This window comes from Pongo pygmaeus, chromosome 16 (genome assembly GCF_028885625.2).
Source record: "Pongo pygmaeus isolate AG05252 chromosome 16, NHGRI_mPonPyg2-v2.0_pri, whole genome shotgun sequence".
Taxonomy (NCBI): Eukaryota; Metazoa; Chordata; class Mammalia; order Primates; family Hominidae; genus Pongo; species Pongo pygmaeus.
Window position 1 is genome coordinate 34,044,968 of NC_072389.2, and position 23,788 is coordinate 34,068,755.

At 41.9% G+C, this 23,788-nt stretch overlaps 2 protein-coding genes across 5 annotated transcripts in view; both read left to right on the forward strand.

Annotated features, from left to right (window-relative positions):
- The window catches only part of ENTREP2 (endosomal transmembrane epsin interactor 2), a 468,111-nt gene that overhangs the window by 304,065 nt on the left and 140,258 nt on the right, over window positions 1–23,788 (forward strand). The gene's annotated exons all lie outside the window — the stretch shown is intronic.
- NSMCE3 (NSE3 homolog, SMC5-SMC6 complex component) lies at window positions 14,473–16,169 on the forward strand. The gene has a single exon (XM_054450961.2). It carries the CDS (start codon window positions 14,610–14,612, stop codon window positions 15,522–15,524), a length of 915 nt encoding a protein of 304 aa, XP_054306936.1. The 5' UTR covers window positions 14,473–14,609; the 3' UTR covers window positions 15,525–16,169.

The following is a 23,788-nucleotide window of genomic DNA, read 5'->3' on the forward strand; positions in this document are numbered from 1 at the left end:
GGATTACAGGCATGAGCCACCATGTCCTGCCCCTAGACTGGTTATTTCTAAAAGCAACGTGTTCTTCCTGTCTGGAAGCTTATATGATTTTCCTCCCTATTCTGGAAATTCAGCAACTTTGTGAGGATGTGTCTAAATTCAGCATTTTCAGAACCCTTTCAATCTTAAGACTCGATTGCTTTTGTTTCTTTGGCATTTCTTTGTTTATTCTCTCACACTTTTGTTTTCTCCCTCAACTCCTATTATTTACGTAGGATGCCTCCTCCTGCATCCACCCTCCATATCTTGATCTTTAACTCGTGATTCTTAGTTCATTAACTTTTTGTCTTGTGTTGTGGGATACGTCTTTCATTTTATCTTCCTAAAATAGTAATTTGGTTTTTAGTGGGGACCATTCTTTTATACAGTACCTCTACTAAATTTTTAAATGGAAGAAGTCGAGCATTTAGAGTTTCTCTTAGGATCCAGGAACAACAAAACAATAAAAAAATCAAGCATTTTTCTGTTCTGGCAGCATTTTTTGTGCTCTAATAATATCTCCTTATGTGTTCTCATTGTTTATATTATATAGTCTATTTCTGTTTCTGTCATTAGTTCTGCTCTGTAGTAGCCATCTGTTCTAGAATTTGGCTGTCTCCTTCCTTCAAACCACTGTCCCTCTTAGGGGGCACATGAGTTTGCTGTGCTGCATCATTTTGGTGGGTGTGGAGTTTCCCCGGCGCTGGTTTGGGCCCAGCTGCAGGCTATGATAGCTAAAATCCCCCCCCAGGCCATTGTGGATTGATAGAGATGGGGCCAGGCATGAAGGCTTATGCCTGTAATCCCAGCTACTGGAAAGGCTGAGGCAGGAGAATCACTTGAGCCCAGAAGTTCAAGGTTACAGTGAGCTATGCTCACACCATTGCACTCTAGCCTGGGTGACAGAGCAAGACTCTGTCTCCAAAAAAAAAAAAAAAAAGAAGAAGAAGAAGAGATAGAGGCAGATAGGGTGGGATTGTTTTCCCTCCGCAGTTGCACTGGCAAACTACACTGTCTCTTCTCCTTATGGTGAGGGTGGGGATAGTCTTTTCAGAATCAAATAGAGCTGAATTGTCCTCGGTACTACCTTGCAACTTCTCTTTCAAGTGTGTAGGACAGGCTCCCTCTCTTCTGCTCCAGAGCCCCCAGATTGGCCAGCTGACCCCACTCTGGCCTGGGATAGCTGCTTCTCACCCTGGGGTCTGCCAGAGATGCAGACTGTCTCCAGACTGCCTGACCTTTGGTCCAGAGATTCTTGTTGGACTCTGGTCTTTGGTCCCAGCTCCCTGTCTGAGCATGGCCCTCTATCATAGGCCATGGGGAGCAACAGTGGGTCAACCTCTGGACACACCCCCATACCAGGCATCACCAGTGACCACTGGAGGCAAGAGAACATCTTGCTGGTTGGCCTGAAGCTTTCAAAGTTCATCTGTCCCCTGGCCATCACCATATTGAGATCAGTTGTATACAAGAAACGGTTAAAGGGAGACTTGGATGTGCTGGAGGAGTCCAGGCAACAAGAACAGACCAGTATGCCTGAAGCCCTCTAGAACCTCGGGTTAAAACTTCCTGTCTTCTTCCAAGCAAACAGGGGACCAAGATTGTAGCACATAATGGGGTCTCAAGAGTCAGGGATCAGTGACAGGCAATGTGACAGGCATCCAAAATATTGAATTCATGAGGTGGGTGGAGAAGAGATGACTTGCTGGAAACAAGGAACAATTTGAAGAGTGCTAGGGAGCTTGTGATAACCCCTGAGGTCCAGTGTGCAGTGGGAGAAAACTCCTTGATGGATACTCACAATGGACCACTCACTGAGGGCAGGCATCATTCAAGTTAGGATGATGTATTAGTCTGTTTTTGTGCTGCTGATAAAGACATACCCGAGACTGGGTAATTTACAAAAAAAAAAGAGGTTTAATGGACTCACAGTTTCACATGGCTGGGGAGGCCCCACAGTCATGGTAGAAGGCAAAAGGCACGTCTTACATGGCAGCAGACAAGAGAGAATGAGAACCAACCGAAAGGAGTTTCCCCTTATGAAACCATCAGATCTCGTGAGACTTACTCACCAGCATGAGAACAGTATGGGGGAAACCTTCCCCGTGATTCAGTCATCTCCCATGGGGTCCCTCCCACAACATGTGGGAATTATGGGAGCTACAAGTCAAGATGAGATTTGGGTGGGCACACAGCCAAACCATATCACATGATGTCCGTGACATATGAGGATACATCTTTATAGCTTCCAAACAAATCCTGTCTTTCTAACCTACAGACTTTAGCTATCTGGGCAAACCATAGACCTTCCCCCTTTCTCAGGTCCCAGGTAACATTGAAATATCTCTTTGCCTTCGAGAGGGAGGCAGACTACCAACCTGTAGTCTCGCATTCTTGAGCTGTAGTCTACCTGAACTTGAGCTGTAGTCTACCTGAACTTGAGCAGCATTTCACGCTCACATTGAAATATCTATAGATCTCAGAGACAGGTGGAGTGGGTTGGCATGGCTTCACTAGGTGAAGTCTGTTCCTCTTGTTGGGACTCCCTAGTCTACAGATGTCAGCTGGGAAGCTTTGGGGTGGCTTTTGGTTGCAAGTGGTATAAACCGATTCACACAAGCTCCAATAACGAAGGAAGTCATTACGTCAAATGGCAAGTCCAGAGGGGGACTGCCGCAGGGTTAGCTGGTTCAGCGGCCTCACAAATTCAAGGACCTAGAATCTTGCCAGCTTTCCCTTCTGCCAGTTTCAATGTGTTGATGTGGTGGCTTAGCTCCACTCAGTCATGAGATAGTTGCCCCTCCTTGAGGCAGTACATGCAGATGCCTGGTATGGGTGTCCAGTAGAACAGGAAAGTTTTCCTTCTTTTTTCCTATAAACTTCTTTTTTAAGAGCAAGTAAACATTTCTCAGATGCCCCCAAAAATACCCCTTGCAACTCATTGGCCAGAGCTGGGTCACATGTCCACTCCTAAACCCGTCACTTATTATATAACCTCCATTTTAATAGGCTGCATCATTTATTTATACATTTAGAAAATGTCATCCTTAAGTAAGACTAATCAAGTAAAACTGTAAATGGATAATAAATTACAATGAGTTCGGCAGAATTTCTATAAATTACATCTAATAATCACACCTAGGCACAAAGGATTAAGCATAACAGGTGTATTCATATTACTATGTGAAATTTCCCAATACACAGCTTTTAAATATCCAGAATAATAACCATGTTGAATTGGGTAATTTGCTTAGAGGTAAATGTGGAAGGAAAATAAATGCATGAGAGTATGAAGCACTTGGATAATGATAAACAATTGAACAGCTCGAGAAAATTTCACGGGTACATTTTTAATGACTGGTTGAATCCTAGGAAGCAGTTCATTCATTAATACTTGCTTTCCCAACCACCTCTCTCAAACGTGTGGGATTAATAAAGTCTTAAAAAAAAAAAGTACTGCTTCTCAAAAAGGATGCCCAGGTTTATCCATGCAGATGAAGGGATGGTGTTGCCAACTTCAAGGGGCAGCAAACCATCAGAAAACCAAGCTCCTCTGCCTTTCATGCATTTTGAGGAAACGCCTTCCTATGGCAGTTCCCTGGCTGCTGGAAGCAAAGCTGCAGCCAGGCCAGCTGAGACATCACCAGGCAGCAGGGTCCTTCTGCTCTCGTCCTTCCCGATGAATGTGATTCTCACCTGTGTAGGGGGCGTTGGCTGGTCTTTCATAACCCAGGTGCTGACATGTGTCTGCCAGGGAACATCTTTGTATTTATAAGGTTGCTATTTTTTCCTGAGGTTACAGAGTCCATTCTATCTTCCCCGTATCCTGCCTCTTCCTTCCCCAGGCCTTCTTTGTACCTCCTTCTGTCCAACTGAGATTAAGCTTGTTTATTCCCTAGAATGCCATTCTTCCTTATTGTCTCTGTTCAAGGCTTTTGACAGCTCCACATAGCAGTCAAAGCATATCATGCAAACTGAAGGAAAGCAGTTGGGGAGAAAACTGAAGTTTCCTTTCACATTAGGTTTCTGGGGGCTCCCCACTTAGGGGGCCAGGGACTTTGTAACATATGAGTTGGTCAGCCTCTCCTAGTGGAGTTGTCACTATGCTGAGCATGATTTACACGTTTTCAGAGAATTCGAGTAGAGATACGTCTTTTAATGATCTAATAGAACTGAACATTGTAGATTGAAATATTTGTTTTTAATCATGTGTACTTCAGGATCACATATATACATAACTCAGGGTTTTTTTTACTGTGAAATGCAGATACATCAAAACAGAAATGTGAGAATTCTAGTTGAGCACAAGCTTTACTCATTTTAAGAGTTTTTCATACTAAGGAAAGCAATTATCACGTTTCTGCAATACCTCTTTTTTTTGTTTTCCAGGCGAGCAAAAGAAAGTCTAGATAAGAAATTGGGTTGCCCATGTACAAAGGACACACCACCTGACTTTCTTGCTCCCTCCAGGTAGAAAGATACAACATCATTTCTCATGTTGATATAAAGTTTGTGAAAATAGTTTTTTGGAGGAGTAATAAATTCACTTGTCCACATTAACTAGCATCCCATGTTTGTAGATCGGTAGACTTAATTTTAAGATGTCAGTACTACCCAAATTGATCTGCAGACTCAAAACAAGCCCTATGAAAATCCCAACTGAGGCCAGGCACGGTGGCTCATGCCTGTAATCCCAGCACTTTGGGAGGCCAAGGTGGGCGGATCACGAAGTCAAGAGATCAAGACCATCCTGGCCAACATGGTGAATCCCCGTCTCTACTAAAAATACAAAAATTAGCTGAGTGTGGTGGCGCGCGCCTGTAGTCCCAGCTACTCAGGAGGCTGAGGCAGGAGAATCACTTGAACCCGGAGGTGGAGGTTGCAGTGAGGCGAGATTGCACCACTGCACTCCAGCCTGGTGACACAGTGAGGCTCCATCTCAAAAAAAAAAAAAAAAATCCCAGCTAAATTTTAGGAATAAACAAGCTAATTCTCAAATTCATATGGAGATGGAAAGGACCCAGAATAGCCCTAATAATCCTGAAAAATAACAGAACTGGAACACTTATACTTTCTAATTTCAAAACTTACTAACACTCTGCAGTAACCAGGCAGTGTAGCGGTGGCACACGTCAACATACGTGATGGGCTGCAGTGTCTCCCCCAGAATTCAAAAGACTCAACCTCAGACTTACTGTGTGTGGAAATAAGTTATTTAAGTGGATTAAGTTAAAATGAGGTCTTTACAGTGGGGCCTTGATCCCATAGGACTGGTATCCTTATAGTCAACAAAAGGAGGAAGAGACACCAGGGATGTGCATGCGCAGAGAAGGGCCAGCTGAGAACACAGTGAGAACGTGGTCATCTGCAGGCCAAGGAGAGAAGCCTCAGGAGGAACCAAACATGCCGACTCCTTGATCTCAGACTTGGAGCCTCCAGAACTGTGAGGAATCACTTTGTTGTTTAAGCCCCCAAGTCTGTGGTATTCTGCTGTGGCAGCCCCAGGAAACCAGTGCACACATAGAGCAATGGATTAGAATTGAGCTTCCAGAAATAAATTCATACATCTGTGGCCAATAGATTTGCAGAAAAGAGGCCAAGGATATCCAGTGGGATAACTGGAATGGGGTCTGTGCTTCTCCCTTTCCTCTGTGGGTCATGTTGTTGGGAGTCACTGGAAAAGTATGAGGCTGGCAAGTAGCAAGAGGCCCAGAAGGTTTTGCTTTTATGGCCACGATGCATCAGAGGGCACACTGTCTACATGCCTGTTGAAGTACTATGAAGGGCCTCTTGGAGCCCAGGCCTCACAGGGGGCAAACTGCTGGCTCTCCCAACCTTGAGGCCTGGCAGCACTTAGCCCGCCTGTGAGGCTCTCCCGAAGAACGACAGCCTGGGACAGGGTCTTGGAGGACTGTTCTCAGAAAGGGGACAGCTGTGGACTCTCTCAGAAGGGAGACATGGGCTTCTGCCAGCACAGACCCCACAAGTACCACACAGTCCTTGCTTTTCCCAGGCCTTGGGAAGGGGCAAGCCCTCTTCTCCGCATGAAGTTGCTAAGCTCTCACTTGTGTCTCAGGGAGGGAGGAACCCTATACTGGATCTCTTTTGCAGATCTTGGAGAACCCATGGCCTCTGATTACCCTCCAGCCCTGAAAGCATGCTTGCTGTGGTTATTAGTCCAAGGGAGGGAGCTGCAGTGGGGTGGGGGTGGGATCAGAGAGGCGGGGCCTGTGTAAACCCATCTCCCCAGGACTCCTACAGTCACCTGTTTCTCTCTTTATGGTTGTTTTCTCCCTCAAGACCACCAGTTATGCATACATGTGGTCCTTTTTGTCTGCCTTGAATATTTTTATTTTTTCTCTAATTTATTTTTTTTCCATTTCAATGTGTTCAGTTTTCTCATAACCTATCTGCATTGTCCCTGTCTGGATATTAGCTTTGTCAGCTCTCCTTGTGGACATACCTCTGTCCTGTGCGTATATCTCTACTTTAGGCTAAAGCATAGTCTGGAAGAACGAGGTTTCTGTCATCTTGCGTGGTATAGCAAGTGGGGAAATGCTTTGGGTTAAATATGGAGAAAACAGCCACTTTAGAGTAGCTGATGCTTTAAGGCAGGGGTCCCCAAACCCCGGGCTGTGGACCAGTACCAGTCCGTGGCCTGTTAGGAACCTGGGCGCACAGCAGGTGAGTGGCAGGTGAGTGAGCATGACTGCCCGAGCTCCACCTCCTGTCAGATAAGCGGCAGCATTAGATTCTCATGGGTATGTGAGCCCTACTGAGAACTGCGCAGGGAGGGATCATGAAACCACCCTCCCACTCCCACACCTTCCGTGGACTGCTGCTTTAATTTATATTCCAAGTTGTGTAAAACTCCTTTCTGCAAAGGTAGATCACCAGATTAGCTCATTTGTACTTTTTTTTTTTTTGAGACGGAGTCTCGCTCTGTGGCCCAGGCTGAAGTGCAGTGACACAATCTTGGCTCACTGTAAGCTCTGCCTCTTGGGTTCAAGCGATTCCTGCCTCAGCCTCCCGAGTAGCTGGGACTACAGGCACCCGCCACCAGGCCTAGCTAATTTTTGTATTTTTAGTAGAGATGGGGTTCTGCCATGTTGGCCAGGCTGGTCTGGAACTCCTGACCTCAAGTGATCCGCCCGCCCCGGCCTCCCAAAATACTAGGATTACAGGCCTGAGCCACTGTGCCTGGCCCATATATATTTTCCATATGGAAAAGTACAGTTCTTCATAATTTGTCTCTCCCTTACCCGTGTTGCCGCGAACTAAAATGATGAGCACATTCCCCAACCACAGAACACTGGGAAGAAACATAACAAAAATGTCAAATTGTTTTCAATTCACCTCTCATTATATTCAAAACTCCTCATTGGGTTTAACCTTCCCTAGCTCCAAAGTCTCATTTCTTACTACCCTCTTTTCCCCTGAATAATAGGATTGGCTACTGATTTAGCCAGACCTTGTTCACTTTCAAGTGACAGGAACCAACTCAAAGCAGATTAAGCAAAAGGAGATGCCCTAGTAATTCATTATCTCGAGGAGTCTGATCTTGAACTCAGCATCCAGGGATTTAAATGGCAGCATTAAGATTGTTTCCCATCTCTTAGATCTCTTTTGAGTTGCCTTCGCCCTGAGGCAGGTTTTTCAGAAGCAAGGGCACAAGTGGCTAGGCTCACATCACCCCTCAGCTTGTTAGCTCAGAGGAGCGAGAATCTGTCTGAATGTCCTGGAAGGATGCTGACTGAACTTCTGAACCAGTCACTGTGTCTGGCCTGAATCCTGTGCACTCAGGAAAGGAAGGCAGCCCTATACTAAGGTCTCTTAAAGGTGGGAAGAGGCTGTTTCTAAAGGGAAAGGATACAGAACAAAGGGGTTAGAAACCAAGCAAACGAAGAGAATCTTAGTGACCACTATCAAGACCTTGGATGTTTGTAATTTTATAACTTAATAGGCCCTAATGATTTTCTTAAGTAAAGGGCCCTGGATAACTGGAAGATGCATTTCTTGAAAAGAGAGTCTAAGACCAGGTTTCTGGGCCAAATGGCTGCAGTGCTTGGAAAGCACTATCTTATCAAGGCCCACCTCTCCACCCGCTTCCACCAGCCAAGGAAAACTCTGTTGCTGCTTCATCAAAATATTCATTTATGAGGGACAAAGTGTTATTAGGTAGTCTACCATGTGACCTAAGCAGGAGGGATCTTTGCTGTGAATGAATATATATAACTGTTGTAAATGTGTGGACACAAGGAACTTTATTGCAACCATTAAGATGTCTGGATTGCTTTTCCTGCTACCTACCCACCAAAATAGTATTTGCCTCCCAACTCCCTTGCTCACGTGCTGCACATTGGCCCACTTTCTTCCACCGGAAAAGGCAGAGAACAGCTCATATGTGGTGGCTGCATGCTTTGATCATTGCCTTTCTTCCTAAAAAGTCCTCACCTGCTTTTAGCGCTGTGTTGCTGTCAGAAAAATTAAAGCCTTTTTCTGATTCACAAGAAATACCATGAATGAAGAGGAGAATCTAGTAGATAATAAAGATGATTAGAGTTTCTTGGCAGGCATTTGCTATCGAAAAGACAAAATAAAACATTTAATTACTATAAACATCTAAAGAGCAATTTGTAGTAGGCATTTCCTTGTTCTTTGCACTTGAAATCTTAGCTAGCTTAGCTTTTGCCTCAAAGACTTTTGATTTTTTCTTTTGGGTCTAGTAATTAAAGCATGAAGGTCATTAACATAAAGTGTTTGAAAATGTTTTTCTTTTTTAACCACTTGTCTTTGTGACTTCACTGCCTGAACAGAAAGTCACAAATGCCATATTCGAATCACACTGAATGTATTGAACATGTGAATGTGCATAGCTGCTATGGCATAGTGTCACTTTGAAGTTAAACTTCATTGAAAATATATTTTTCATTCATCTCCCAAGCAAGAAAATCAGGGTTGATTTTTATTTTTAAAAGCAAATTAACTTTAATAGCACCTTGATATATATATTTCTTTCCAGCCCTTTTGATTCTTGTGTACATGTATTTTGCTGCAGTGAACATCTTTCTCATCGTTCTACTGAAAGATGGCAGAATATGCTGCCCGCCCAAAATATGCCACTTTGGCATAAGGATTACTTTGAGCTAAAGGCACTTGAAAAATAGCAGATGCAAGAAGGGCATTTGAATTTCCTCTTTTCTTCCTGAAAACAGGAGATAAAAACTCCCATGTGAAAAATAGCTTTACTGTACCAAGAGGAAAGAAACATTACTCAATGGGGAGTCAAAGCCAAGTGAATTCTGTACAAACAACTTTGTTAAAATAATTATCTCCCTTTATCCTCCCCACATAATTTACTTTTCCCACAATTACCTTTCTTTGTTCAACCAAATATAAAAGCATTTATGTTTTGCCACCTCTTTGGGTCTTCATTTCCCTAACAAGCGCTGCTATGTCATGTAAAACTTAAATGAAATTTGAATGCTTTTCTCCCGTTAATCTATTTTGTATCAATTTAAGTCTCAGGTCCAGCTGGGGCCCTTCGAGGGTGGAGGGAAGGTTTTGCCTCCCCTGCAATATATACAACTTTGTGTAGTCCTCAAATATTTTCCTTAACAGAAATCCCTGGAAAGAAGCAAACTGTTATCAAACTACCCTGCCAGGCACTGTGCTAGGTACTGGGTAAACCTATCTCACTTAATCCCTTGATGCCAGGTTTAGGCCTCATTTTGTTGACTTGGAGACTTAAACGTGGAGGAGTGTCAGTAGCTTTCTGAGCATCATACAGGTGTCTAATGTTAGTTCATCTGATCCCAAAGCCCTTACTTTTTCAAGGACACCATGTCTGTGTTTGCTCTGAATCAGTATACAGTTAAAAGCCCAGTCTCTGGAGGCAGATTGGCTGTGTTCAGATCTCAGACCTACCACTTACTTGCTATAGAGCCTCAAAACTTAATAATCTTCTCCTGAGCCTGAAAACTTAATAATCTTCTCCTGTGACAGTTTATTTGTGAGAAGAGAAACATAATAAATGCACATGCCTCATAGGTTTGTTGTGGGGATTAAATGAAGTCATACCTGTAAACCACCTGGAATAAGGTCTGACCCACCATTCACTTTGTATAGTAGTCCCCCCTTATCTGTGGAGGATGTGTTCCACGACCCTCAGTGGATGCCTGAAATCATGGACAGCACCAAATCCTAAATACACAATGTTTTTCCCTATGCATAGATACATACTGTATTAGTCAGGGTTCTCTAGAGGGACAGAATTAATAGGATAGATGTATATATGAAAGGGAGTTTACTAAGAGTATTGACTCACATGATCACAAGGTGAAGCCCCACAATAGGCTGTCTGCAAGCTGAGGAGCAAGGAAGGCAGTCTGAGTCCCAAAACCTCAAAAGTAGGGAATCCAATAGTGCAGCCTTCAGTCTGTGGCTGAAGACCGTTGAACCCCTGGCAAACCACGAGTGTAAGTCCAAGTATCCAAAAGCTGAAGAACTTGGAGTCTGACGTTCAAGGGCAGGAGGCATCCAGCGTGAGAGAAAGATGAAGACCAGAAGACTCAGCGAGTCAAGTCCTTCCACATTCTTCTGCCTGCTTTTATTCTAGCCGAACTGGCAGCTGATTAGATGGTGCCCACCCAGATTGAGCGTGGGTCTGCCTCTCCTAGTCCACTTACTGAAATGTTAATCTCCTTTGGCAACACCCTCACTGACACACCCAAGCACAGTACCTTGCATCCTTCAATCCAATCAAGTTGACACTCAACATTAATCATCACACGAACCTATGATAAAATTTAATTTACACCAGGAGCGGTGGCTCACACCTGTAATCCTAGCACTTTGGGAGGCTGAGGTGGATGGATCACTTGAGGTCAGGAGTTCGAGACCAGGCTGGCTAACTGGGTGAAACCCCATCTCTATTAAAAATACAAAAAAAGTAGCCAGGCATGGTGGTACACACTGTAATCCTAGCTACTCGGGAGGCTGAGATGGGAGGATCTCTTGAACCCAGGAGGCGGAGGTTGCAGTGAGCCAAGATCGTGACACTGCACTCCAGCCTGGGCAACAGAGCGCGACTCCATCTCAAAAAAAAAAAAAAATTTAATTCATAAATTAGTTATAGTAGAGATTAACAATAATTAATGAGAAATAAAAATGAAATCTTAAGCCCGCCAGCTGACTGAACAGACCCCCTCTTGGCCAAAGGGACCCCAAATAACCTTGGAAACCTCACCCACTCTAAATGCCATTAGGCTTTCTTCCCTAAGAGCTAAACAGAAATCAGCTAAACAGAAACCACCTGATGCTGCCCCATCCCTTTTGCAGTTTTGGCACAACTGACCAGCAGTTCTTCCTGGTAAAAGACCACCAACCATGGAGTAGTTCTGGCCAGTCTATGGAAGACATGCAGTCAGGGTTTTCATGTCCTCTACTTCACCTTTTGATGTCAGAGGGCTGAAAACTCCTACCCTGGATCATGCTAACACTGCCAATTTTGGAATATGGATCCCAGGGAGAGACACGAAGTGCAATTGCGCATGTGCACATTTCTCCTTGCGTAAATGTTCATGACTCCTCCTATAGCTTATTAAATGTGTATATTTGGCCACCCCATTCTGCATAGATTCCTGCTCCCTTTGCCCTCCCTTGAAGTGTCTGTTTCTGGCTTCTAGCATGAGGTTGTGCTTCCCAGCCTGTTGGAATGGCCACCCCGCAGACTGCAACCCTTTATGAGAAATAAAGCTCTTTCCAAATTTATGAACCTCGTCATCCTTCAGTTGACACTAACAATACAGTAGAACAAATATAGTGTAATAAGTTATATTGTGGTTTCTCTTTGAAATATCTTAATATTTTCGGACTGTGGTTGACTGTAGGTAACTGAAACCACGAAAGTAAAACTGCAGACATGGAGCAGCAACTACTATATAATCATTGGCTGTTGTCAGTTATATTTATTGTTACTAATGTTAGTATTGTTATCACCACAGTTTCTCCCCAAACATCCATGGCTTCTGGTATCAATCCAAGGTGGAATGTGGGTCTGGATGACTTCATGCAGGGCCTAAACTTCATTCTAATACTCTTATTTTATGTCTGCATTTTCTCACCTGCATTCCTCTGGACAGAGTGTAGAGAGATGTTTTGAGACTTAAAAACTGGCATCTCTTCTCTGTTTTGAGTAATGACAGGCAGCTATCTAGGTAAGAGTGCTGCTGGAGGTAAGAGTGCTGCTGATTTTCACAGTGATGGGGGTAGTCTGACTGGTGGGCTGCTTGGTAACGTACGTGAATACCTTAGCAAGAAAGAGCACTGAAAAACCAGCCCAATTGTTGACAATAGCTTTTATCTAATTTTCCACTTTCCCCTTATATCTTGGTCACCGAACTTTTTTGACTCAAGGTACTGTAGCAGGACGGGCCACAGACAAAACGTCTCAGACACCAAGTGGTAGAAGGAAGGGTTTTATTCAGCTGGGAGCATCGGCAAGCTACTGCCTTAAAATCCGAGCTCCCCGAATGCACAATTTCTGTCCCTTTTAAGGGCTCACAACACTAAAGATTTTACATGAAAGGGTCGTGACTGATTTGAATAAGCAGGCGGTATGTGACAGGGGCTGCATGCACTGGTGGTCAGAGAGAAACAGGACAGGGCAGGGACTTTCACAATGTTCTTCTATACAATGTCTGGAATCTATTAATAACATCGGTTTCTAAGTTATGAGTTGATTTTTAACTACTGGGTTTAGGCCAGGCAAGCCCAGGCCTGGTTTTGGGCCTGGTGCCGGGCAGCGTGTCTTTGGTTTTACTTCCTTGTTGTTTTTTTCTTAAAACAGGTACTGAGTATAAAACAATATAAAACAATATGAGAGGGTCTCTCTCTTCCTTCAGTACAACATCCACATCCTGCAGTAGGGACCTTTTGCAGAATTCTAGATGGCAGGAAGCTTTTATGAACCTAAGTCCAAATTTTAATTTGCAAGGAAACTGAAGCAGATGAATTTTCTCATTGTAAAAAAATGAATGCCTTGATAATATATTTGTTTTTCATAGTAGGCCTTTGTCATTAAGATTAATGCCTGAGGATGTATATCTTGTGTGGAACAGTAAGTTATTACTCATCGCATACCAGATTTTAGCATACTTGCATTAGTTCATGGAATATGATTTTACATTTACTATTGCAGTTCCAGTGCCATTATCAGATTGCATTTTCCTACTGAATTACAAACAAAAGTTTTATGCTACTAACATTTAACAAAATTTTAATAAGGTTGTGTTTGATGCTATTACTCAGATAATGTGTTCTAAATTGCTTTCCTTTGAATATATTTGCATTAAAGAGGAACTCAATTTGGTTCTTTGAAGAGTTTATCCACTTTCTGGGTAGCTTTAAAGACACAGAGGGAAATTCAGTTTCTTCTTTGCAAGTCAATAAATAGAGAAGAAACAAATTTGCTAAGATCTATAGAAGTAATGGCAGCAGATTGCTGATGGTTTGAGTTAATGAAATGACTCATTTTGGCTACTTGAGTTGCACAATTAAAATATACAGTAGAGACTGTATATCACATCATAGATGAGAGATAAATACCCCAGTGTTTTTTCTTTCTCAAGGCTAATATATTATTAATTAAGAAATTTAAGAGCTCCACATTATTGCAGTTCTTGATCAGTGATGCCCAAAATTAAGTGGTAATCTCTTGAGAGTGCACGTTTGTTTGCAGCATTCCTCTTACCTATTTCTGCTAAAATTGTGGTTGTGAGCCGAAAGCAGTTGTTTTCCAAAAGATAAACCCATGTGACCAAGCTAAAACATTTACTTAATATTGACACGTTTTGTGTGGTTTTCTCATAGTTGTCTAGCTAAAGGAGTTTAATGCAGAGACTATAAATATGGAAATAGTGAAACCGAAGTCCTGCTTGCGCGGAAAGCCTGTAGCAGACTTTGTTTTTTAACAGACTCCACGGGGCATTAGAGAAAGTAACTGGGGGCAATGGGATGGAGGGTATGAAATTGGGCGTAGGGACGAAAACTAAGAGCCCTCTGGGTCTTTTATGTCCTTCTACATTTTGTGTAGAAATAAATGCTTTTACTTTACTTCCACGGTCGGCCCTTCACCTTTTTTTTTTTTTTTTCTCACACATTCATCCTGTGAATTCTTTCCGTTTACAAATGCTCCCGATTTAGAAACTCCTAATACTGTCTGTAAAACTTGCCTGAGCCTGTGTGGTCTGAATTTAGCGACACACTTGCTTAGGAGTTTCGGTTCTCGCTCTCTGCTTGCATGGTTTGCTAACAACAACACTTCACTATACTAAAAAATCATCACCCGGACCAGCACGGCTGCACAGAAAACGCCGTTCCTTTCGGTACCCGCCGCAGCCGCGCAGGCGCACCGCCCAGCCGCCGTGACGCAAGGCGCAGGCTTCATGACGCAGCACGTAGTCTCAGCCGACACTGCGCGCCCCTCCTGGGGCCCCGCCCAGGCACGGGCGTTGGCGGGTCTCCGACCCACAATCCCTGCCGCGGCTGCTTGCCTACCGGAGTGTGCGCCGGCACCTGCAGCCGGGGACATGTTACAAAAACCGAGGAACCGGGGCCGCTCTAGCGGCCAGGCCGAGAGGGACAGAGACTGGAGCCATGGCGGAAACTCCGGGGCCTCGCGGGCCGGCGAAGACGCCCAGGTCCCCAGAGACGGCTTTGCGGAGGAGGCCCCGAGCACGTCCCGCGGGCCGGGCGGCTCGCAGGGGTCGCAGGGCCCCTCGCCTCAGGGCGCCCGCCGGGCCCAGGCCGCCCCCGCCGTGGGACCCAGGACCCAGAAGCAGCTGGAGCTGAAAGTGTCGGAGCTGGTGCAGTTCTTGCTGATTAAAGACCAGAAGAAGATTCCGATCAAGCGGGCCGACATACTGAAGCACGTCATCGGGGATTACAGGGACATCTTCCCCGACCTCCTCAAACGGGCCGCCGAGCGCCTCCAGTACGTCTTCGGGTATAAGCTGGTGGAACTTGAACCCAAGAGCAACACTTATATCCTCATCAACACCCTAGAGCCTGTGGAGGAGGATGCCGAGATGAGGGGTGACCAAGGCACGCCCACTACGGGCCTCCTGATGATCGTCTTAGGGCTCATCTTTATGAAGGGCAACACCATCAAGGAGACTGAAGTCTGGGACTTTCTGCGGCGCTTAGGGGTCTACCCCACCAAGAAGCATTTAATTTTCGGAGATCCAAAGAAACTCATTACTGAGGACTTTGTGCGACAGCGTTACCTGGAATACCGGCGGATACCCCACACCGACCCCGTGGACTACGAATTCCAGTGGGGCCCGCGAACCAACCTGGAAACCAGCAAGATGAAAGTTCTTAAGTTTGTGGCCAAGGTCCATAATCAAGACCCCAAGGACTGGCCAGCGCAGTACTGTGAGGCTTTGGCAGATGAGGAGAACAGGGCCAGACCTCAGCCTAGTGGTCCAGCCCCATCCTCTTGAAAGGTGGATTCAGAGGGACCCCCTGGACAAGGGTCTGAGACCCAAAAGCACAGTGCAGAGGAATGGGGGAAGGGAGAACGAACCCAGGGAGCATATTGCTGTAACGCTTCAATGTGTGTAGCTTTAGGATGTGTTTGCAAAGTTTTGTTTTTTTAATGTTGTGTTATTTGGTTCCAGATTTTCATCTATAAACAAAGGAGCGTTTGTTTTGATTTTACTCTTTTTGGTATAAAAAATTTTGCTAGCTTAGTAAAACGAATTGGAAAACTTGACTATGATCTGGAACAGATATGCAAGAAGGAACACATAAGTAAGTTGCTGTGGTGCCAAGAAAATAAAAAAGTAGCTATTATCAGGTCTCCTAACTACCCCAGTTTGTAAGGAAAAATAAAAGTCTTTATAAAATTAAAAAAAAAGTAATTGTTTATATCCTTATTATGTTAACCTGTTTTATTTTTCTATATTTCCTACATATATAAGTATTATTCATGGTTCCAAGCAATGAATGTAATGTATTTTCTCCAAATAGCAATTGTTTATATTCATAATTATTCAGCTCTGTTGCTAAACACGTAGTTCCACTTAGTTTTTTTCTTCTTGCTACTCTAGTTATTACAATAAATACTGTATTTTTGAAGCACTTAAGCATTGTGTGTTTTTTAAATTGCGGGTCATGAGAGAATTTCATGACTGGAAATCAGCATCTTAAAGTTTTTGCTACGTATTAAGGTCAATGTTGTTTTGTAGAAGTTGTTTTTTGTGTGAAACAAAATCATGGATCATGAGATAGATCTTATGTTTTTGCTACATATTAAGGTCAATGTTTTGTAGAAGTTGTTTCACTTTTGTGTGAAACAAAAGTGAGGTAAAATATATTTCTCACTGTGGATCTCAAAAAGGCTCATAAAACAATAGCGTAACCATTAACCATGCCTGTTTGGGAATCGGACTGCCTGGGTTGAGATCCTGGCCCCACCATAACTAGTGTATGAATTTACGTAGGTTCCTTAGTTTGTATGCAGATGTTTCTTGACCTGTAAAATCGTTTTAGTCCCTGATGTGGAGAATTTTACTTGTTATTCTTTAATGTTTTTATTTTTTATTCTCCTTGGTCTGGAGCTGCCACTTTTTAAATATAACTTTTCTTTATCTTTTTTCCAAATAATTCCTAGGAGAGCAATTCCTGGTTCAAAAGATATATTCCTCTAGTCTGACTCTATTGTATGGGGAAATATAACGTGTATGGTGAGTACAGCCCACATAGAACATAAGAGCAGGACATAAGATCTACCTCTTAGGGAGTTAGGTATAGGGAAAAGGGTATGGGTCTTGGGGCTGTCTGGCAAACTGAATTTGAATTACGGCTCATGCTAACTTGTCAGCATGGTGGTTGTGGGGGTAGGTTTTAAGTTCTCTGAATCTCAATTTATCTGTAAAATGAGAAAAATAATAGCTATATAATAGTTTTATGCACTAAATGAACTAGAAGAGTTCATAGTCCCATTGTGTTCCTCCATTACGTGTAGCAGATGCTGTTTTTAATGCAGAGATTCAACACATTTTATTCAGTGGGTAAATAAGTTAATTGTTTTGGGGGAGGTGCTGCAAATTAACCTTGAAATAAGGCAAATACTTTTCACTCGGGGAAAAAAAGTGAACTTCATCAACACTGGACTGCATGTCATTTAAAAGAGTCTATAGTGAGTATGGAGGAATGTGATAGGTTACTGGGTTTTATTTCATTCTTTTGAATTGGGATTTGCATTTGTTTTCATTAGTGGAATATGTTTGGCCCTTACAGGCATTTCTTCTTGATCTGCATTTTATTTCAGTGTATAAATTCCTTCCTGCCTCCTGGTCCCCTTGCCTCCCTGACTCAGCTTTCTCCTCCTCATGCCCTCTGATACTCGCATTCTCACCTGTATAATAAAAATTATTACCCAGCAGTCACCACCAGTTATATCTGAGGCAAAATTCCCCCGCTTTTCTCAGAGGTGTTAACAATTTACCTTCGATAATCTTGTTTCAAATTTTAAAATATGAAACATCAGAGGCCACAGCAAGGTCTTATATCTTTTCCTTCTCACCCTCCCCAGAGGTAACAAAAGTCTGTGGCTATCGGGCTGTTGTATGACTTTATAATTTTACTATACATGTGTGTATACATAACCAATATAGAGTTTTATTTTATGGGCTTTCATGATTTATATAAGTGGTGTTACGTGTGTCCTTATGCAACTTGCTGTTCTCATTCACCATTATGTATTTGAGATTCAGCCATGTGGATATATGTAGACCTGATTCACTCATTTTAATTGTTCTTTTATGGGGGAAAAGTAACTATCCATTCCTTAATGTCTAGACAGTTAAGATCTTTCCAGTTCTTTGAGATTTGCAGGCATTGTACAGTACTTCTTTAGGCACATGTGTGAGTTTCTCCAGCCAGAAACAAATGGAGCAATCAGGGACTATTGCCAAGCTGCTCTTGAGCTTGTATCAAGTTACACTCCCACCAACATTTTATACAGTTTTGTTTTGTTTTTGTTTGCCAATCCCTCAACCTTCACCCCCTGTGAACACTTGGCCTTTTCAGTATTTTTTCAGCCATTCTGGTACAGTGTGAAATGATAATTTATTATGGTATTAACTTATACCTGTTGCTTACTAGTGATGTTAAGTATCTGCCTATCTTTTGCTCTCACTCTTTTTTGACTGTCAGATTTCATGTCTTAGACCTATTTCTGTTGATTTGTAAGACATCTTTATATGTTCTACATGTTAATCCATGGTCTTCTCTATCTATCTAGTGCAAATACCTTCTCCCACATTTTCACTTCTTTTGGTCATACAGATCATTTGACCTTAATGTGTAACGATCATCAGTTTTTATAAGAGCTACATTTTTGTATAGTGCTTTAAAAAATTCCCCTAATCCTAAAATTGTAAATATGTTTTCTGCATTTTTTCCCTAAGTGTTCAAAGTTTTGATCTTCACATTTTATGCTTTTAATCTGCTTTTGTGTATGATGTGAGGTATGGAAATAGTTTTTGTATTTTTCCTATATGGATAGCCTAGCACCAGTTTTTCATCATTTATACTTTCCACACTGATTTATGACACTCAGTATTCTATAGCAATGTCCCATATGTAGATAAATTTATGGCTAGGACTGAATTGGTTTATTTGCTATCCATTTGCAAATATCATACTATAATTATTATTATTATTATTATTTTTTTGAGACGGAGTCTTGCTCTTGTCACCCAGACTGGAGTGCATTGGCACATTCTTGACTCACTGCAATCTCTGCCTCCCGGATTCAAGCGATTCTCCTGCCTCAGCCTCCTGAGTAGCTGGGATTACAGGTGCTCGCCACCACATCTGGCTAATTTTTGTACTTTTAGTAGAGACGAGGTTTTGCCATGTTGGCCAGGGTGGTCTCGAACTCCTGACCTTAGGTGATCTGCTCGCCTCAGCCTCCTAAAGTGCTAGGATTACAGGCATCAGCCACCTTGCCCAGCCTATAATTCTTTAGCATCATATGTCTGTCTTCTTTTTCAATTCTTAAAGCCTTTTATTTTAGTCTTTTTTGCATTGGCTGAAAATGTAATATATTATTGAAATGAAGCAGTTACAGCAGGCTCTAAGGATGTTTCTGATTCCTTATTCTTGATTTTAAAGGAAATAATTTTTAAGTTTTGCCATGGAGTGTGATGTTTGCTGTTAGAGTTTTTTTCCCCTATAAATACCTTTTATTGGGCTATTTAGTTACCCCTTCAGTCCTAGCTTGCTTAGAGATGTTCAGAAAAACTATGAATGACTTTGGATTTATATATGTTCTTTATTCACCTGCTAATATGATTCAAATGTCTTATTTACTCTGTAAATTGGTTTTTTGGGGAATATAATTTGATGTAATAGCACATAGAGTTTTCTGATATCTAAACATTCTTGCATTTTGGAGACAAACATTTCTTGATAAAATTTTTAAATACATATAGCTCAAAATGTATAATTTTGCATCTTTTTACATAAGGGGGGTTAGTCTTTAATTTTCCTATATTATCATTATTTTTGAGGTTATGCTAATTTAATTAGAGATAACCTCAAATTTACAGAAAAGTTGCAAGCCCAATGCAAAATAATTTGTTCCCTGAACTATTTATTATGTTTCTTTAGTCTCCTTCCTATTGCCAGTAGTTCCTCAGTCTTTCCTTGACCATTATGACCTTCACTGGAAGAATACAGGCCTGTTTTCTGTAGAACATCCTTCAGCTGGGGTTTGTTTGCTGTTTCTTCATGATTGGATTTGAATTATGCATCTTTCAGAAGAATATCACAGAAGCAATGTTGTGTTATTTTTGGATCCTATCAGGTGGCACAAAATTTCAATTTGTCCTGTTATTTTGACACTTTGATCACTTTGGTTCAGGTGGATTTCTGTCATGTGCCTCCACTGTGAAATTTTCTCCTTTAAGGTAAACAGATAACTTGTGTGGAGACACTTTGAGACTTTATATAGACCCATGGGTCTCTTATTATCATTAACTTATTATCTAATCTTTTATTATCATTACATATTTCGATACTCAAATTGTCCCTGATTTGGCCAGTGGGAGCCCCTTAAAGCTGGCTTTTGCATCTTTAACATGCCCCCAACGTCATTTATTGAGCATTTCCTTACTTGATAGCACAAAAAGAGAGGGAGTTCTTTTTTTTTTTTAGACAGAGTCTTGCTCTGTCGCCCAGGCTATAGTGGATTGGTGCAATCTCAGCTCACTGCAATCTCTGCCTCCTGGGTTCAAGCGATTCTCCTGCCTCAGCCTCCCGAGTAGCTGGGACTACAGGCACCCGCCACCATGCCCGGCTAATTTTTTGTGTTTTTAGTAGAGACGGGGATTTCACCATGTTAGCCAGGATGGTCTCAATCTCCTGACCTCGTGATCCGCCCACTTCAGCCTCCCAAAGTGCTGGTATTATAGGCGTGAGCCACCGCGCCTGCCCAGGAGTTCAGACTTTAACTCTCCCTGCCCTAGGCCTGTAGTTAATCCTTTTCCTAAAGAGCTCTGGTTTCCTTTGGTGGAGAATGGAATTCAGAAACAAGGTTGCTAGGTTTGCTCATGCCTACTGGAAATACCATTGCTTCCAGCCTTCTAGGTGACGAAGTTATAGGATATTTATCTATCAGTCATCTACACAGCACTGAAGACTATGAGATTACGTTGATACTGCCATTTGCAATACAGCACCACCGTGTGTATTCTGGTTTGAGAAACTCAGCACTTATTATCTTTACCATATTTACTTATTTGATTAATTCCCCTTGTAAATAACCAATCCACTATCCTCGCTGCCACACTGTCCCCCATGGGTGCGCTTAGCTTCCCACCTGGGCTCCAATGTCCCACATAACTGGCTTGTCTGTGCAGTCACCCTCCACCCATTGCTAGAGCTCTAACCCCACTCAGGTGACCTTGGCGTCTCCCAGGACATGGAACTTGTTCTGTCTCACTTAACAGCTATTGCACTGAATTGTTCAGGAAATAGAAAAACTTCTGGTCTTATAAATGCATTGGGAAACTTGCCTTTTGCCCTATTATCGGAAGATGTTTTCGAAAGTTTGGAACAAATCTACCTGTGAAAGGATGTGGGCCTCGTGTTTTTTGTGGGTAGATTTTTACTGATATTTTTCTCAAGATTATATTCAGGTTTTCTGTTCTTTAGAAATTGGATTTTGATCACTTGTATTTTCTAGAAGATATTTTCATATATTTTCTGATATAATTAGTAGAAAGCATTTCTTAGTATTGTCCTTTGATTTAAAAATTATTCTTTTACATCTTTTTTAGGAAAAAACTCTCAAACTTCATTTTTCCTCTGCTCTCACACCACAGCAATCATCAACACAGAAGAAGACTTCTGTGATCAAATGAGTAGGGGGTTTCCCCTACAGAGGAAACAGCAGACACCAGCTGGGTGTCCTCCAATTCAGTTCCAACACTATCTACCTGGAGATAGTATCAGATCCCACAGGATGAGGGCTCAGTCCCCAAGACTGCCCACCCTCAAGACACTAGTCAAAAGTCCAGGCCTCCGGAACTTTTGACCAATGGTCTTCAAGTTGGGGTTCTGATGATGCCCTCTTTGTCAATTAATTTGTCCTCTTTGTCAATTAATTTGCAAGAGCAGTCCACACAACTCATGAAACACTTATGTTTACTGGTTTATTATAAAGGGTATTGCAAAAGATACAAATGAGGAGATGCATAGGGCAAGGTATGGGGAAGGTGTGTGGAGCTTCCATGCCCTCCCTGGGCACACCACCCTACCGGAACCACCACATGTTCAGCAGTCTGGAAGCTCTCTGAACCCTGTCCTTTTGGGTTTTTATGGAAGCTTCATTACATAGGCATGATTGACAACTGTGCAGAAATGTGATTGGACAAAAATGCACACGAGCTAAAGCCAGCAAAGCCTGTCTGCTCAGAGTTTTCTTGGCCTCTCCGTGTAGTATTCCTTCCTCTAGGGTTTGGAGCAGGACTCTTCTGAAATGAGGGTCTTTTGACCCACAATCAGCAGCCTGACTGGGACAGATGAAAGAAAGACCAGGAGAAGGTCAGAGAGAGAGATTCTGTTGCCTGAGGCCTAAAGAACCCCAACAGTATAACGAAGATTATGGGAGTTAGGAAACAGGAACCGTGGAAGGAAACCAATATGTATATATCATAACACCATGCATCTTTACTTATAGATTCTCAGTCTTTCTTTTTGTACTCCCAGAATTATTTTTTGCCATCGCTCTTTTTTTTTTTTTTTTTCCTGGAGCCATTTGTGCTGGGAGTTTATTTATTTTATCAGTATTTTCAAGAAACTTTTGTTGTATTGATCTTTTTTATTGTTTCCCTTTTTGATTTAATTACTTCGTGTTTCCTTTCTTTTTACTTTCCTTGGGTTTACTTAGTGGTTCTTTTTTTTTTATTTCTGGAGTAGATACTTAGTCAATTGATTTTCATTTCTAATTCATTTAAGGCAATATATCTATCTTGACAATATTACTCATTTGATAAATTCTCAGATGTATTTTTGTTATATTCAATTCTAAATATTTCCTAATATCTGTTTTGATTTTTCTTTGATTTTAATTGCAAGTCAGTGATCTTTTTAAATTTTCAAATATTTGGATTTGAACTATGCTTTTTGTTGTTGGTCTTTGATTTTTTAAAAAATTGCTTTGAGTGATATAAAATGTTGCATATAAAATCAATTTTTAAAATATTTTAACGTGCTCTTTGGCCTAATACGTGGTTAGTTTTTTGTATGTTCCAAGTGTCCTTTAAAAAAGAAGTGAATTCAGTATGTTTTCTTTTTGTCTTTTCCTTTTTAGAGATAGAAGTTTGCTTGTTGCCCAGGCTAGAGTGCAGTAGAAGCAGGCTCAAGTGAGCCTCTTGCCACAGCCTCCTAATTAGCTCAGACTACAGGCAAGCGCCACCATGCCTGGCTAATTTTTAAACAACTTTTTAGAGATAGGATCTTGCTTTTTGCCCAGGCTAGAATGCAGTGGCACAATCATAGCTCACGGCAGCTTCCAACTCTTGGGCTTAAGCAATCCTCCTTCCTCAGCCTCCTGATCAGCTGGGATTACAGGCAAGCACCACCATGCCTAGCTAATTTTTAAAACTATTTTTTTAGAGATGGGATCTTGCCATGTATTTCAGGCTGGTCTTGAGCTCCTTACCACAAGCAGTCCTCCCCCGCTGGCCTCCCAAGCAGCTGTGTATGTGTTTTTGATATGTTCACAGTATGTTTATTACGTAAAGCTTGTTAATTGTGTTTTTTAAATATTATATAGTCTATTTTTATTGCCTAATCTATTTCTGAGCAATGGGAAAATCTCTCATTATGATTTTGTTAAGTCTTCTTTTTTATTTTATATATTTTCAGGCTATATTTGTAAAGGCAAAACAGGTTTAGCATTGTTATCTCCTCCTGGTGAATTGTTGCTTTTAGACTCTCTTTATTCCTAATAATGCTTTTTAGTATTATATTAACATATTTCCAGTTTCCTTCCTGCCTTATTTTAAAAGTATCCTCTTAAAATGTCTTTTCATCTGTTTTTAAATTTTTTATTTTAGAAAATTTCAAACATGTGAAAGTAGAAAGATGAGGTACAAGATTCAATATGTGGATAATCTTATTTTGTCTGTATCCCCACCCAGTTCAACTACTTTGTATTCCTCCCCTAGTCCAGATTACTTAGAAGCAA